The following is a 16,665-nucleotide window of genomic DNA, read 5'->3' on the forward strand; positions in this document are numbered from 1 at the left end:
CTTTTACCCTTTTACTTTTTCTCTGTCATCATGATAGAGTTCACCTTAAGGACATGATTATGTTGTACCCTTGGACGGCTTGCTAGAGATATATTACAGTTATTTCACCAAGTTATTACGGTAAGGAATTCCCCAGGCGGAATGCAGAACCATCTGCTTGCTTCTCAATATGAGAAAAACAGAGCACAATGTCTGTGCCAAGTCTTGTCAGTTCCATCTTGGAAATGCCACAAGAGCCTCCCATGGCTTCTGGCCAGAGACCCTCTTAACAAACACTGGCTTCTCTCCCTGGGGTGCCACCCAGTTACAATCCACTGAGTATAAGGTGCTTTTTTTGGGGTGACCCTCTGGGGCCGAAGCTTTCTTGGGACGAGATCTGCCTCCATTAAAAGAGCAGAGGATGACAGCATGTCCCCCGTGTCTGTTGCTGTCACTCCCAGTGTTTTCCTCTGAACATGTGCCAGTTTCCCAGGTCTCTTCTAACGTATGGGCCCCCAAATGAAGTAGAGCTCTGTAAAGTGGTTGTGCTTGACCAGGACATTCCTTTCTTCCGTCTACTCTTATTTCTGTGGCTCAAATTAGAAATGGCTCTGATGCCAACCACATCACACTACTGACTCACTGAGTCTGTGGTCAATGAAAACCATTAATGGTTTTTTCTCAGGGGCTGGCTACATGTAAGACTTTATCTTTTCCCTTCTAGAATTGTGGAGTCGTTTGGCTCTGTGAATCGCTAGGTGGGCATTTAAACATTTAAATAATTCAAGAACATGTAATCTGGCTAAAATACATGAATCATGAATATGATAGTATGGTTTCTAAAGTTGGGTATATAAGGTTTTTGTTCTAAAGGAATTCCACCCTCAGAGGTCTGACTTAGTAAGTCTGTGGTGAGGCCCAGGAATATGCCTTTAGACTGGTCACTTGAGGTGACTGTGATAGGCAGGTGGCTGGTGGCCTCACTTGTGAATCACTGCTGTAGGAGCTCTTGTGTTCACAGGCGGGAGACATCCTGGAGGAGAGAACGACTGGAGAAGGCTTCACCAGGGGATGGGCTGTGTGGTGGGGAAGGGGGCTGAGCAGGGCCCTAAAGGGTGGGGAAGGGAGAGGAGAGGGACCAAAGGCTGCAGCTCATTGGGAGGGTTGGGGGTGGATCAAGAAATTGCTTAATGGCAGCAATTAGTTCTATTGTTTCCAAGTTTTGTCCTGTCAATTTTCTCAGCTATTCGACTAACGAGGTAATAGAAGGGTAAAATACAATGATTGTAATTGAACTGATCTCTGATTTTTAAGGACACATTTTTAGATTGTAACTTTTTTAGATTTAATACAAAGAGAACAACTGTTGAAACAGTCAGTTTTGAAGACAGGAGCATACTGAAACTCACAACCTCTCAACACTCTCTTCTTCCCTTGGAAGAAAAAGTTCACGGACACCTGCAGTTGACTTAATGGAAACATGTGGAATTGCTCATCCTGGGCTCCATGTGCTATGGATTTCTGGGACAGGACAAACTGGCTCAGTTGTAAAGGTTTTATACCAATATTAACTTGTTAACCAAAAAGACTGAAGCAGTCACATGGTCACACATGATCATTCTGACTTCATTAAAAGAGTGGAGATTTAGGTTCATAGAACTTGCTATTTTTAGTTGCATTTCTTATGATGAAAAATAAAATGATAATTAATATTAAAGTATATACAAATATTTTGTATTTCTGTATATTGTACTCAGTATGTTTGGAGGCATGAACACAGTCCAACAGCATGTTTTAGAAAAGGCAGAGACCCTATATGAAATGTGGATCTAATTAATAGTTAGCAATTTACCAGGGGAAAAAAAAGGAATTTCTACCAGAAATTTCTTTGACATCTAAATGTTACATACGATGGATTAAGAAATCGTAAGTTTCCATTGGAAAAATTTTCGGGACTTTTGCTTGTATTATGATTAGGCCAGAAACGAGCTGACAACCACAAAAATCTTACAGCAGTTCACACTCTCCTACTATAGAACATCGCCATCTAAATCCAGATTGTGAACACAAAGTTGACCTTTTCACAAGTCTTGATTTTCTTATCTGCATAAAAATCAGTAACTTCTTTAAAGGAGGAACCACAACTCCTTGTTCAACTATATAAACTGTAATTATGTCCCATATATTTCAGTGAGGATAGCTCATGAAAGCAAGCTGCCTTCCAGACAACTGCCTTTAGAAATCTCTCAGATTTATCAGGATCAGAATAACATTTCCACCAATTTTTATTATAGTGTTGAGATTAATCTTGAAACAGTACAAAAACACATGAAAACCAGGAAATTTAGAGAGCCAACTGATGCTGTGCTCCTCCTGATTATAAAATTTAGTGTCCCAGAGGAAAAACCAACAAGTGCAAGAAAGAGTTCAAATAATTCCTCAGGAAATTCTCCAATTTTGAGTCCAGAGCAAAATCATAATGTTTGGAGTGGAATTCCTAGAACTATCCCTGGACCATTCATTATAAATAACATTGTGAGGTCCACTTGTGCTCCCTTTAATACCCAAGACTTCTGAAATTTTTCAACAGGATATGAAATCAAGAAGGTTCTCTTACTTTGGTCCTATATTCAGTAGATGCTCCAAATCCAAAGAGAAATCTCACAACATCATTATGACCTTGTTGGGCAGCAAAGAAAAGGGCCGTAGTACCTGACTGGGAGAGAGAGAGGTTGGCTTTGAAAGACATTTAGTTAAATTACATTTGATTTATACATTTACAAAGAATACAGAACAATATCCCTGCATGTAGGCCTTGTAGCATAGGAATGGGCTGTATTTAAACTCATCTATTCCATAGTCAGGGATGTGACAAGGTGAAAGAGCACTTTATTCTTTAAAAAAAATTTTTTTTTTGTACTTATACATCAACAAATGCCTTAATTTTATTTTATTTTTTATGTGGTGCTAAGGATTGAACCCAGTGCCTCACACATGCCAGGCAAGTGCTCTGCCACTGAACTACAGCCTCAGCCCACAAGAACTTTATTCTTCATGTAGTCAGGTGAATGGTGTTTCCCCAAAAGTTGAGGTCCAAATTCCTAAAACTTGTGAATATCTCCTTATATGGTAAAAGATGTCATTCAGTTAAGGATTTTCAAAGGAGGAACTTATCCCGGGTTATCTGTATTGGCCTTAAATTCAGTGATAAGTGTCCCAAAAAGCATGAGGTGGAAGTCTCATTTGCAACAGTTAAAATGTGGAAGTAACTGAAGTGTCCCTTATGGATGTATGAATAAGCAAAATGTGGCATATCCATACAATGAAATATTATTTAGCTTAAAAAGAACCTTAAAGACATGCTAAGTGAAATAGCCCTGTCACATCAGGACAAATAATGTTGGATTCTACTGTGGTGCTCTAAGAAGTCAACTTCATGGAACCAGAGAGCAGGCTGATGGTTGCTAAGGGTGAAGGGGAGGAAGAAATGGGGAATTATTGCTAATTGGGTTACAAATTGAAAAAAGTCACAGAGATGGAAATAACTTGTTTTTTAATACATTTTTGATACATTAATTAAAAAGCATAATGACAGTGGTTTGAGTCAATTTTGGAACGTAAATACTATCAATTTTTATGCACAAGAATGTAGCAGTTCATAGACAAGGGATCCTTGACTTCCGTCTGGAATGTGAATAAAGGTCTTTTTTTTTTTTTTTTTTTTTATAGATGTTGATAGACCTTTATTTTATTCATTGCTTTAAATGTGATGCTGAGAATAGAACTCAGTGCTTCACACGTGCAAGGCAAATACTCTACCACTGAGCCACAACCCCAGTGCTGAATGAAGGTCTTAAATGTATGTATTTTACTAACAGAAACCCAGGGCTTCATCCCAACTGCATTTGGAGTTCCTATGCCTGACAGTTAATCAGCCACGACTGCTGGTTCTCTATAGTGATGGTCTTTCTGGACTATTTAGCTTTCGGTTCGCCTCTCCAGCAAGCTCTGTGTATCTAGAAAGCAAAGCTAAGGAAACAATGACAGGTACTTTTTTCAGGAAACAAATATTTTGATTTTAAAATGGATTCACAATGGACCAAGGTATGAATCCACTGTAAGAGTACGTTCCAAAGTACCACAATGCACTTTCATCCAGTTTCCAAATCAGGTGGGTGAGATTAGGTCTCCCTTTGGTTTTGTAATTCTATTGCCCCAGATTGGCGTGGTTTCAGGATATTCAAGGAACTACTGGAAACTTAAAGAACCACATTTGAGCCACAGGGTTTACCTCTAAACTGAGTGTGCTTTGGTGAATCCTCATCTCCAAGACTAGTTGAGCCAATGGAACCAAACAGATTAATAGAGAACCATAAAAACCATACACTGGCTAGAAATCAAATGCGTCTCTCTTCTTCCTGCTTTTCTCATGACTTTTGTGCACGCGGGACCTGTTCTTCAGGAGCAGTTAGTTTTTGAGTATGCAGATCTGGACCACACTGTTTTCTTTAGAAAAAATGTCTTTGCTTTAAAGTTATAATAAACAAGGACGATAAACAGAAAGAAAACTAAAAAAGATGATGGTAATTTTAAACTATAATTCTAAATGGATCCAAACATGTTTCATCCCAGAGGGAAACAAAGTGCTGATGTGAGAAATGACCTAAAACAATGATCCAGTGTTATGGAAATCGTGCAAGAATCTGTTTGTGAGAAGCCGGACTGAACTTGCGGCAGTCTCTCTACATTGCCCCTCTTAATAGGCCAGCCTTGATGAGCCGGGGGAATGGGGAACTAGATTTCAGGTTCTGTCAATCAAGCTTTGTTCTTTCATGGTCTACAGCCAAGGCCTTCAATACCCAGAGGGTCATAGGAAGGACTACTGGATGTTTCTCGGAACTCTTGACATAGGTTGTTTTACCAGGTTTTAGGTCATCTTGGAAATATATGGGGGCTCCTTGGACTGGAATCCCAAGGTATGTTAAAATGCCCCAGCCTTCTTACTATTTCTAGATTAGATCAATAATGGATCCTGTAGCAAAACCACACTCTTAAGCTTGCCTTGGAGGGAGTATGGGCATAGGCTCACATTTTAGTGCAATGTTAACCTGAATGGCATTTGGGGGGAAAGCTTATTTAATGCATGGAGAGACAAAAGTCCTTTGAAAACATGGTTTGGTGAGGATGATTGAGATGTCCTAGTAAGCAAGCTTCATTATGAATGGATTGGTGACTAAAAATACCACGATCTCTAGGAAAATCCTGTAAATGCTATAGTATCTATGCCAAGGGAGAAAGGACGAACTGATTTACCCCTCAGACACAATGTGTGAATGTTTAAGGAATGTGGTAAGAGGTCTGGTTACTGTTATGCATTGAATGTGGTTTGAGTGTGTCTTCCAAAGTTTCATGTGCTGGAAGTTTGTGCTCTAGTGTGGCGTGTTGAGGTAGTGGGACCTGTAAGAGGTGGGGCCTAATGGAAAGCAATTAAGTCATTGGTGGGTACAATCTTGGTACGGATTAATGCTGGTCTCAGAGCGTGAGTTAGTTGAGTGAGAGTGGAGTGTTATAAAGCAAAGCCACTCCATATGCTTGGTTTCTTCTGTATGCAGCCATTTCTGTTTCCCCTTCCACTTTCCCACCATGTTGGAATGCTGCCGAGAGAACCCTCACCAAAGGCTAAACCAGTGGGGCCACCCAATGGTGGCCTTTCAGCCTGCAAAACTGCAAGCTAAATAAACCTCTTTTCTTTATAAAATATTCAGCATCAGGTATTGTTAGAGCAACATGAAATGGATTAATACAGTTACCTCAGACATGTCCAGTGATGGTTCATTCTTGGACCTTATTTAAGGCACAACAAATTCTGCAATGGACTTAAATGTAGGAGAAAAGCAGTAATGACTCTTGTCCTCTTTACCAATTCATTTTTAGAATGACTTCAGATCTCTCAGCTTGGTCATTTTTATTCAAATGCACAACCTTACCTACCTCTCTCTGGAGGTTGATGTCTGCTCCTTGCAGAACCAGTTCCCTCACGCAGTCAATGTGGCCAGCATAGGAGGCCACCATGAGGAGTGTGGTGCCATGCTGGATGAAGGAGAGATAGATGAACAGTTAGGCCCTCGTTATGTCAGAGAGAGGGGTCCTGGAGAAGAGACCACAGAGATATCAGGTCTACTCAGAACAAATCCAAGTGCAAAATTTCCTACAGTGATAAAAGTGCCTCACGAATAATCCTACAACACAGACGATGGGAAAAGGCAAGGTGACAAATGCTGAGGTTGGAATTTTCAATTTATGAATTCACTTACTTCCATTCCTTTCAGAAACAGAGTCCAAGGGAACCATAGTTATTGCATTTCAAGGCAGCAGTGATACAATACTCTAAACTTATTCACATTAAATTATTTCTAAGCCAAATGCAAAGAATGGTTAAATGGTGTGAGTTGGTTTTCTGTACTTAGAATCATCTTAAATTAAAAAAAAAATTATTTATTTTAATTAAAAATTTAAAACTTGTATTTAGAAATCTTTAACTTCAAAATGATTCAGGTAAAGATGAATGAGCTGAGGCTACAGAATTGAAAATCAGGGGTTGTAGGGGCTAAGTCTCACAGTGTCACCAAATGACAGCGTAAGCTGGGGCAAGTTGCTTACACCATTGGGACCCATTTATTTTATCTGAAATTGAGGGATTGGAAGGGGTGGTCATCAAGGTCTCTTCCAGCTATAAGATTTAAAGGCTTGGGAGCCATGGGTATAGTTTAGTGGGAGCACATGTGCTTCAGAAAAAAAGAAAAGAAAAAGATTTAAGGATTTGAGGTATAATATAGGATATGCACCTGTCTGGATAAAATGAACTTTTATAGTTTAATTTACAATTGTTTTCATGGGCTTGAAATTGTAATAGTAACCACCACCTTTTCACATTTGGCTCCCAGGAATGGATGACAAGGACAGTCTGCACAAGAGGAAAACTTACGAAGTATGCTTAGTGATTAAGTGAATTAAATGGGGTGATTAAGTGAATTTTAGTCTTTGTGCTATTTCCATGTGTGCGAATCAATATGGTTGAGTGGTCACTGACAGTATGAACTTGGGAACATTATGAAACCTTTCAAAGTCTCATTCTATTCATCAGTAAAAAGGAGGAATAAAAAGGCATCTAATTAAGTTAGTAAAGAAGATTATTTAGTCAATGAGGTTAGAATAGTATTGTCAGAGATATTAGTTATATAAGTATTAGATATTAAAATAATATTATCATAAAAGTACAATAAATGTTAGGTCATCACCTGGCTTTTGTTGACTTCTGTCAATGGCCATGCTAGTTTTGGGAAAGTCTCTTTGACTTCATATGGAAAGTACATTAGAGTCAAGAAAAGCTAAAGTCTTTATGGTAGTGCTCTGTGATACTGCTATCCCACGTGACCATACATGGCATTTGGATATGAGGCCTGTGAAACGCTGTACCATCCATATTCAGTTGAACTCCTTCCTCTGTATTCTCCAGATCATAGTGGCAAGTTTGGTATTACTAACTTTCCTTTTTTTAAAAAAAATAATGTTATTGTATTTTTTATACATTTATTTTATTTATTTATTTTTATGGGGTGCTGAGGATCAAACTGAGTGCCTCACATATGTAGGCAAGCACTCTACCACTAAGCCACAACCCCAGCCTCCAACATCTTCTTGAATGTGAGGAATTTTTAATTTAGACAGTACATAGGAGAACCCTTTACGCTATATCTGAATGTGTTGCTCCAAAATTCATGTTGAAATCTAGGGCCCATTGTGGTGGTATTACGAGGTGGGCTCTGGAGGAAGTGATTAAGTCGAGGGGATTTTGTCTTCATGTGTACCCTTAAAAAAGAAGTTGAAGGGAGATCTTGTCCCTTTCCACCCGTGAGGAAGAGCAGTAAGTCACCATCTATAAGCAGAGATACCAGATCTATTGGTGCCTTGACCTTGGATTTCCCAGCATCCAGAATTGTGAGCAATAAATTTCTGTTGCTTACAAATTACCCAGTCTTAAGTATTTTGTTGTAACATTCCAAATGGAGTAAGACACTTAGTTTAAAGTCAACGTGACTAGATGAGCTATGAACTGGGGTTGTAGCTCAACCTCAATGGTAGAGTGCTTGCTCATCATGCATGAGGCCCTAGGTTCCATCCCCAGTACCATCCCCCCCCCCAAAAAAAAAGAAAAAAGAAAAAAGTCTTGTACAAGACAAGCTAGGACTATATCCTTTTATATGAGAGGAGAGCCAATTTTTAAAAAATCATGGGTCACTCTGGTCTCAAAATAAAAATTAATCATGACCTAGAGGAAGTATGAAGAACTTAATTTTGATATTTGAAAAAGAATGAAAAATGTTAGGTTCATCTGCTTTAAAGAAAAAGAGGACTCAAACAAATAACAATAAAACTTCTTCGTAGATTGTATTTCAATTTTGTATCATGGCCAACTGAAAAAAAGTCAGATTGGGACAATGGAGAAAGAGAATAAAGAGGTGTTATCATAAGCTACTCCAAAATATTTCACACATTTAACACCTATTAGCTTGATTGATTTTGATTCTCTAAAGATGAAGATTACTTCATTTCACTGACTCACGTTAAAATGCATTTTTAAAAAACCTAACTGGTTCTGAGCAGAGCATATATAAATATATGTAAATACAGTGAAGTCCAAGATCAAAGACAATTAAATAAATACATTGATACATCTAAAAAGGCTAAAGGCTGTGGTAAATGTGTTAGAGAGATAAGCAAAGAAAAAAAAATGTAATATTACATAAAGAAAACATTAATCTAGGAATCAAAGGTGAATAAGTCCAAGCAAACCAAAGTTTCTGGTGTATAGTAGGTGGCCCAGAGAGAAAAATATTTGTTTTTACAATGACGTTTGTTGGAAAAGTCTGAACATCGTCCCACTTCAGGTTAAGAACAATTCTGAAGAAAGCCATGTGGGCCTCTCCTTGCTTTCTTTCCTTTTCTTTTTTTTTTTTTTTAATGTTTCTTTTTTAGTTGTGGATGGACCTTTATTAATTTATATGTGGTGCTGAGGATTGAACCCAGCACCTCACACATGCCATGCAAGTGCTCCATCACTGAGCCACAACCCAGCCCCCTCTCCCTGAAGGCTCTCACAGGTCTCTGAGGTGATCCTGGGATGGGCCCCATAAGCAAGGGAATTACTAGCTTAGATATCAATCATCATAAGAAACTCTCCTGGAACCTGGCTCTGCTCAGATGGCCTGTGTAGGGGCCAGACGCCCAGCCAGTGACATTTCAAGAGGAACAAAAGCATGTACTATTTCCACATATCTCCTGACTCTCAGTCACCACCAACCTGAGAGGCCCTTTCAAAATAACCCAATGTCTGACATGACCACCCTTTAGACATGCTCCTTGGTTAAGGAATCATCTCTCTGGAAATCTGATGAAATGGCTTTTTACTTTTTATTTTGTAATGGCTTTTTAATTTTAAAAAAGAAGAGGCAATCTACAAATCTATTAGTATCTATTCATGGCAGCAAAATTTGTGGCCAAAATAGTTGCTGGCTACCCAACAGACAGGGACCGAGTGTGAGCTCTGTTGGAAGGAAGGTGACAGCACAGATGATTTAGGGTGTCTGCAAGGGTCAGAGTGTGGGGTGTAGCAGGGTGCCCTGGAGAAGACAAAAGTCAGGAGGAAGTCATAGGGCATCTGAATAGGGATAATTTGAAGAAAAACAGAGAAAGTGGTCATCAAATTGGTTAGTGGTGAGACCACACTAACTGGCCTATCCCATAGTACTGGACAGTGTGGGGTAGGATCTGGATGGCATGGGGTAGGAACTGGCCTGGCCAGTTCACAGATGCCCAGAACCCTGTATCAGCCTGGATTCTGGCAAGGAACAGATGGTACATTCAAATTAGGATAATTGGAAGGAAATTTAATAAAGAGACTATTTATAAAACTGTGGCCTGGGTGCTGAGGCTAAAAAGAACAGTGTAGTTCTGGAAGGTAGTAACAGTGGGGGTTCTGTGACCAGCTAGGCCAGAGGCACAAGGGGAAGAGACTGGCTCCCAGGATGTAGACAGTGAGAACAACCCTGCCAGACAGAACAGGGAGGGCGCTGGCTCCCAGTGCTCTCTCCTCCCCGCCTCTGTTTCTTGCTGATGCTCCCATTGACTAAACCCAACCATAGGCCAGAGGGAAGGAGGGCAGTTCACATGGCTCAGACTCTGGACCACAGAGCCAGGTAGAAAAGGGTAGAGAGTGGATATGGAGGTGCCTACTGAAGCTCTCCTGCCTTGATGCCCAGTGGGCCAGCTGGAGCCAACGCTCGGGCTGGTGGTAGACTTCATTTACCAAATTTGTGCAACAAAATGCAATGGCGCCCCCTGTTTGCAGGAAAACAATAAGGCTCCTTTGAAAACATTTTGATTCAAGTTCTAAAATCATCTTCTCATCTGAGGTTCTGCTTGTCTTGAGAGATGCAGAGAGGTCCTGCTGAGCACAGAGAAATCATGGCCTCTAGTGGAGGAGGCAAAGGGCTATCTAGATGGGATCTTCCAGTGGGCATAGTATCTATTTTTATTTCCCCTTCTTAATCGACAATTAATTTTTTTTTTTTCTTGCGGTGCTGGGGATTGAACCCACAGCCTTGTGCTTGCGAGGCAAGCACTCTACCAACTGAGCTATATCTCCAGCCCAATTAATGTGTTCTTGTTTACGAATGGTGAAGAAGTGATAGGAGGCTAGGCGGAGGCTTCAGTTTCTCAGTTTTCTTATCCTTGTAGAAAATCAACTCCCACATCCACGACAATCCATGTGTGCTCTAAGTTATCTTTTTTTTTTTTTTTTTTTTTAAAGTGAATTCTTTCACTAAACAGTCTTTTCTTCTTCGGACTTGCCAATTCTGCTTCCTGCGAAGTGCCTCTCTCCCTATGGTGGCTGCCTTCCGTTTTGTTCATGCAAACTGTTTCCTTTCTGACTTTGCCTGTATGTTTTTAAGGTCACCACTATGCCCAGGACTTTCTGGAAAGGATAAAGCAAGCAAACACAGAAGCAAGTAAGTCAGCATGGTAAAGGGAACTGTATTGGTGAGGTGCTGTCATGCCTGCAGGGTTGCAAAGGGGGCTTTGGGCATGCAGATACCGTGTCCCTCCTCGTACACTGTCTCTGCAGTCCACATCCACTCGACCGCTGTTCAACAGCAGCTTCAGCAGGGCCAGGTTTCCCCTCCTTGCTGCCCAGAATGCAGCATTAGCAAGTGGAGTTTCCTTCTGCAAGAGCAAAAACAGAATTTTAAAATCAACATTAGTTAGCATGACTGCTTTTACGCATGTAGATACTACCATTCAAAAGGGAGAATTTCCAGCTCTGTCATATCATTTGAAAGATTGCTCCCTGGGAGAAAAAAAAAAAAAAGATTGTACAATCCTCGATTGTGGGATGTACTTTATTTGATGCCAGACATGAGCCACAAAGTTTTCTGCAAAGCACTGTTGTTGACAATATAGCACTATTAATACCCCAGTTCCCACCAACATCCTCACTTTCCTGACTCTGTTGTGTCTTTGTTTACACAATTTCCTCTTTGCTTGAAATGAACTTTCCCCCATCCTTCGGGGCCAAGGCTGTGTTCAAATGCCATTTCCTCCCTGTAACATTCCAAGTTTCTTCTCTGCTCAGCAGAGCACAGATTCTCCCCATTCTGACATCTCTCCGGAGTTTATTGGTACTCTTTCTGTGTTTTCAGTGCTTTCTGACTCCAGTTATCTGAATAAATGTCTCATTTTCCCTCTAATTTTCTCTGCTTCGGCTGGAACCTGCCCGAGGTTTCAGTTGAGAACAAGGAACCTCAGGGGGGAAAAAATGTTATATCAATTGTGCTTGTGTCCAAGTTACCCTTATTTTACTTAATGATGGTCCCAAAGTGCAAGAGTTGTGATTCCGGCAATTTTATTACAGTATTTTGTTATAGTTGTCCTATTTTCTTATTAGTTTTATTGTTAATCTTTTGTTATGCTGAATTTACAAATTAAACTGCCAGAGGTATACATGTATGTATACAGAGGAAAACATACAGCTTTGGGGCTATTTGTAGTTTTAGGCATCTACTAGGGGTCTTGGGAAGCATTCCCTGTGGATCAAGGGGGACTAGTGTACTGGATAAAATAAAGTAAGTCGTGATGTTAAAAAGAAAATGCCAATAATTCCAGCTCTCAAGGAAGCTGTCTAAAAGGATGGCACAGGGTCAGCAGAGTGATGACAGCATTTGTTGGTGCGAGGATTTCATTTCAGAAGTCCTTCAGCACATGCACCACCCCTGATCTTGGGCATACCTGATGAGAAGGGCGAGCTGCAGGGTGATAACCAGATCACAGACATACTTTGAATAGTTTCCTCCTGGCTCATTTAGGAGGGGAAAAAGAGAAACACTTCACATTCCAGGCTAACAGTCTGCCTGCCTGGGTATACATTTTTGCTGTCCTGGAGTTTTTAAGCCAAATCGCAGCCACGGCCTTGACACCCAGCTGGCTGCACTCGCACCAGGCCGAGCCTCACCTGTCACAGTTGTTAGGAACAGGGTGAAGCAACGGCAAGGCAGGCCTGAGCTGTACCACCAATCATTCATGAAATACAATACAAGGCCAACATGAAGCCTGGGAGGTGACTTAGAAAGAGAACTGAGTGTGCACCATGGAACAGTTCTACTGGTTTTCCTGAAATGTGAAAACATGAGGGGGAAATTGAAATTCATTTTCAGTGACTCTGTGGTTCTATTTTTGCCTCAAATACCTTTGATAAACCATCTCCACACAGCCAGTGTCTATTGTTCTAAGGAGTTCTCCAACCAGGGCTTTCTCATCTCTACGATAGTCTTGGGGATCCACTCCTGCTTGGCTGGCATCTGTTTTCCCATAAGATTCTAGAAAGTGAGCTTTGTGAAAAGTTACAACTAGTTCGTTCTCCCTCAAGGGCTCGAATTATTGAGGCAGAGGCATGGCAGCAGAGTTGATTCGGGGTTAGAAGGAGCTATGTCCAAATCCAGATGGCTTTCCTAAGTCGGTGACGTTGGGCAAGTTACTTAACTTCTATAGGCCCCAGTAAAATGGGGATAATAATAATATAGTACCTCTGTCATGTACTGTTGGAGGATTAAATGAGACAAAACACATGAACACACTTAGATAGTACACACTCAAGAAATGGTAGTTATAAAAGCACAGACCTCACAAGGACTGGTCAAGGTGATGCATTTACTTGGTTACTAGTATGTGGACTGGCCAGGGGCTAGGACCAGAGGTATATATCATCTTTGATCTCTGTCCACAGGGCTTTATGACCTAATGAGAAAATAAGTCATGTCGATGCGCATCGTAAGTTATCATAGGCACCAAAGGAGAAATGCAGCAATTTGTGATAACAGCTCAAACCAGAGATATCAATTCTATCTGAGAGGTGTCAGGGTTGGTTTCAAACAAGGAAGTCTTGTGATGGCTCTGAAGGCTAGGTAGGGACCTGGGTGCACGAAGGGTACAAGAGCACCCCAGGCAAGGGGGTGGGGAGGCGTGGATAGGAGGCTTGCGCCAGCTTCCTGGGGACTGCCACACACTCTGCAGGGATGGAGTGAAGGGTGGGAGGGAGAGAGGGCACAACTTGATAGCAGGCAAGGACCAGCGCGAATTTTGGAGATTCTGTGGTACCACGCCGCTGAAGTTGGACTTTATCCTGGTGGGTTCTGGGGGTCAGGGAAGCATTTGTGAGAGAGAGAGACCATCAGTTTTGTGTTTCAGGAAGGTCTCCCCGACTCAGGGAGCAGGAACTGAGGTTTGCAGCCAGACTGACCGTGGTGTCTACAGAGTTAGAAGACACCGGCATGCATGCAGCCAGAGATACAAGGGCCCGGACAGAGCAGAGACCGTGGAATGGGAGGGCGAGGCAGACTGGGGACATTTTACAGGGCTCAGTGGAATGGTCTTGGTTTGTGAACGTGTGTGCAGGAGAGGAGGGATGAGGAGAGTGAACTGAGTCCCGGGTTTCTGGTTTCAGTGCCTGGCTGATTATGGCACCACTCGTGGAAGTCAGCAAAGTCAGGTTTTAGGAAAAAGTGAAGGGCTCGGCTTTGAACGTGCTGACTTCCAAGTTCCTATGGGGAAATGTCTAACAAAGAAATGGGGACGAGGTCCCATGGCACTGTGGCCACACATTTACTGGGGGGTCAAGGATCTTGAGCTGATGCTTATGACGTGCTCATGCAGTACCACGTGGCATATCCTCTGCAGAGACTGCCTCATTTAATCCTCACCATAGCTCAGGGAAGCAGGTACGATTACTGTCCCATTTTGCAGGTAAGGTAGGTGAGAAATGGCGAGTCAGGCTTCAGCGCCAGGCAGTCTGCTGCCTGGGGTGCCTTGTTAATCATCACCTTGTGTTGCCTCCCATAAATTCTGCAGAAAGCAAATGACCTCTGATGCCCTCCTTCCTGTCCTCCATTCCAAGCTCCTCTCCTGCCAGGATGGAAAGTCCCCCAACTTTCCTTCTATTTGGGGTCTAGGCAAATCATATTCCCTGGATAACTTCCCAGTCTTCTCTGGGTACAACATGCACATAATTATAAATGGTCTAGAGGGACAGGGGCAAGTCCTTTAGCCTTTACAGGAGAAGATGCCTCCTCTCCCAAGTGCCCCCACCCCACCTGTCAATCTTGGACTTGCCAACTTCCACAAATCTCCTTTCTTTCTCTAGAGATTTGCCTACTCTGGATGTATATGATTTTAACCAGCCTTTATACTTGGTCTTGAGTTCTGAGTTTGGAAATGCTAGGGTTGTGGGGGCCTACATCAAAGGCAGAAATGCCCAGGACAGAGTACTTACTCTTTCTCTTCAGTTTTCTATTGTTCGAGTATATAACACAACCCTGGGTTTAGGTTTAATGCTTATTAAGCATTCTGAAAATTTCAAATACTTAGTACAAAGTGGGACAATGGATTAGACTAGCCAATGACATCTCAAAAACTCCTTCAGCACAGGGCTTCCACATCCATTCTTGCATCCTTATTTTGTATAACCTCTAACATCTCAGAAATCCATTTATTTAATAAAGCTGATATTCTCTTGATTAATGAGTATGCAGTTGAAGGCCACATTACTCTAAACCCTTAAAACAAATAGCTCAATCTCTATCCCCACTTAGCTTTTAAACAGAATTCCAGTTCTGTTTTACTTTATTAGTAGTGCCTTCCATACGAGTAACAATTTTTCATAATAATTTCCAATAAATTTCTATAAAAATAATTAATAAAGAAGTCTATGTAGGTGAAAGTGCTTAGCATTTTTCAAAGCATGCCATTTTGATTCTTTTGATCTTTACAATAAAGGCCAGTGAGCCTTCCTCAGGTTTGCTGGTTGAAAATTTTGAGTAATGGCCATGACAGCTAAAGCTGAGATTCTGTTCTATATCAGGCACTGTGCGAAACTTTTTAACTGCTTTAGCTCACTTATTTTGCCCGAACAGCTCCATGAGTCTGGTAGTATAATAATTCTCATTTCATGATGAGGAAACTGAGGCACAGAATAAATTATTCAGGGTCACACAGTGAGGAAGTAAGACAGCCAGATTCAAATTCAAGTCTGTTTGGGTGCAGAGTTTTAAAGCCTGCCTCACACACCCTGAGAAGTTGAGTGTAAAGCTTCACTTCTGCCAAAATGTTCTTCCTTGGCACACCCCATCACCTAGCCTTTACTGCCAGAATTTTGGCTAATATGTTGCTCTTTACACACAACTAGAAATGAAGCATGGGAAGAAAGGGGAGTAGACACACAGAAGGGAAACTGTGATTTATACAGAATTGGAATTCCGATCAAAAGTCACGTGGGGGCACACATTTTTAAAGTAGTGGTTTAAAAAAGGGTTTAGAGTAATGTGGGATTCAACTGCACACTTGTTCATTTAATCAAGAGAATAGTGAATAAATGGATTTCTGGGCCGTTAGAGGTTATATAAAATAAGGATGCAACAATGGATGCAGAAGTCCTGTGCTGAAGGATGTTTCTGAGATGTCATTGGCTAGTCTACCCATTATTTGAAATTTTAAAAATGCTTAATAAACAGTAAGCCTAAACCCAGAGTTGTATTATTATACTTGAACAACAGGAAACTGAAGAGAAAGAGTAAGTGCTCTGTCCTGGGCATTAGAGGTAGGCCTTAGAGATAGGCCCCCACAGCCCTAGCATTTCCAAACTCAGAACTCAAGACCTGCTTCAAAAAGACTGGTTAAAATCATATATATCCAGAATAGGCAAATCTCTAGAGAAAGAAAGTAGATTAGCAGTTGTCTAAAGGTGGGAAGTTTGGGGTAACAGTGACAGCTAACGGTTGTCAGTTTACCTTTGAGTGTGATTGAAATGTTCTAAAATTGTGCTGATGGTTGCACAATTCTGAATTTACTACAAATCATTGACACGAATACTTTAAATGGATAAATTAGATAGTATGTGATTTACAAAAGCTGCTAAAGAAGAATATGGATTTGTTCATTTATTTTCCTATGGCTCATCTAAATGATTTAACCTGATCAATGAAGTGGAGTTGATTATAATTCATACACTATCAGGACAGGAATGAAGCATACAGGTTCCTGTATTTCCAGCCCAGGCATGGCTGGCTCCTGCCACTATGA

General features: G+C 41.1%; 1 protein-coding gene across 1 annotated transcript in view; it reads right to left on the bottom strand.

Annotated features, from left to right (window-relative positions):
* Positions 1-16,665, bottom strand: part of ANKRD29 (ankyrin repeat domain 29) — a 42,185-nt gene that overhangs the window by 19,254 nt on the left and 6,266 nt on the right. Inside the window, 4 exon segments of the mRNA XM_079108744.1 lie at positions 2,597-2,695; positions 5,971-6,069; positions 11,135-11,146; positions 11,149-11,262. Coding sequence (XP_078964870.1) covers positions 2,597-2,695; positions 5,971-6,069; positions 11,135-11,146; positions 11,149-11,262 — 324 coding nt within the window.

The sequence above is a fragment of the Sciurus vulgaris genome (assembly GCF_902686455.1).
Source record: "Sciurus vulgaris genome assembly, chromosome: 13".
Classification (NCBI taxonomy): domain Eukaryota; kingdom Metazoa; phylum Chordata; class Mammalia; order Rodentia; family Sciuridae; genus Sciurus; species Sciurus vulgaris.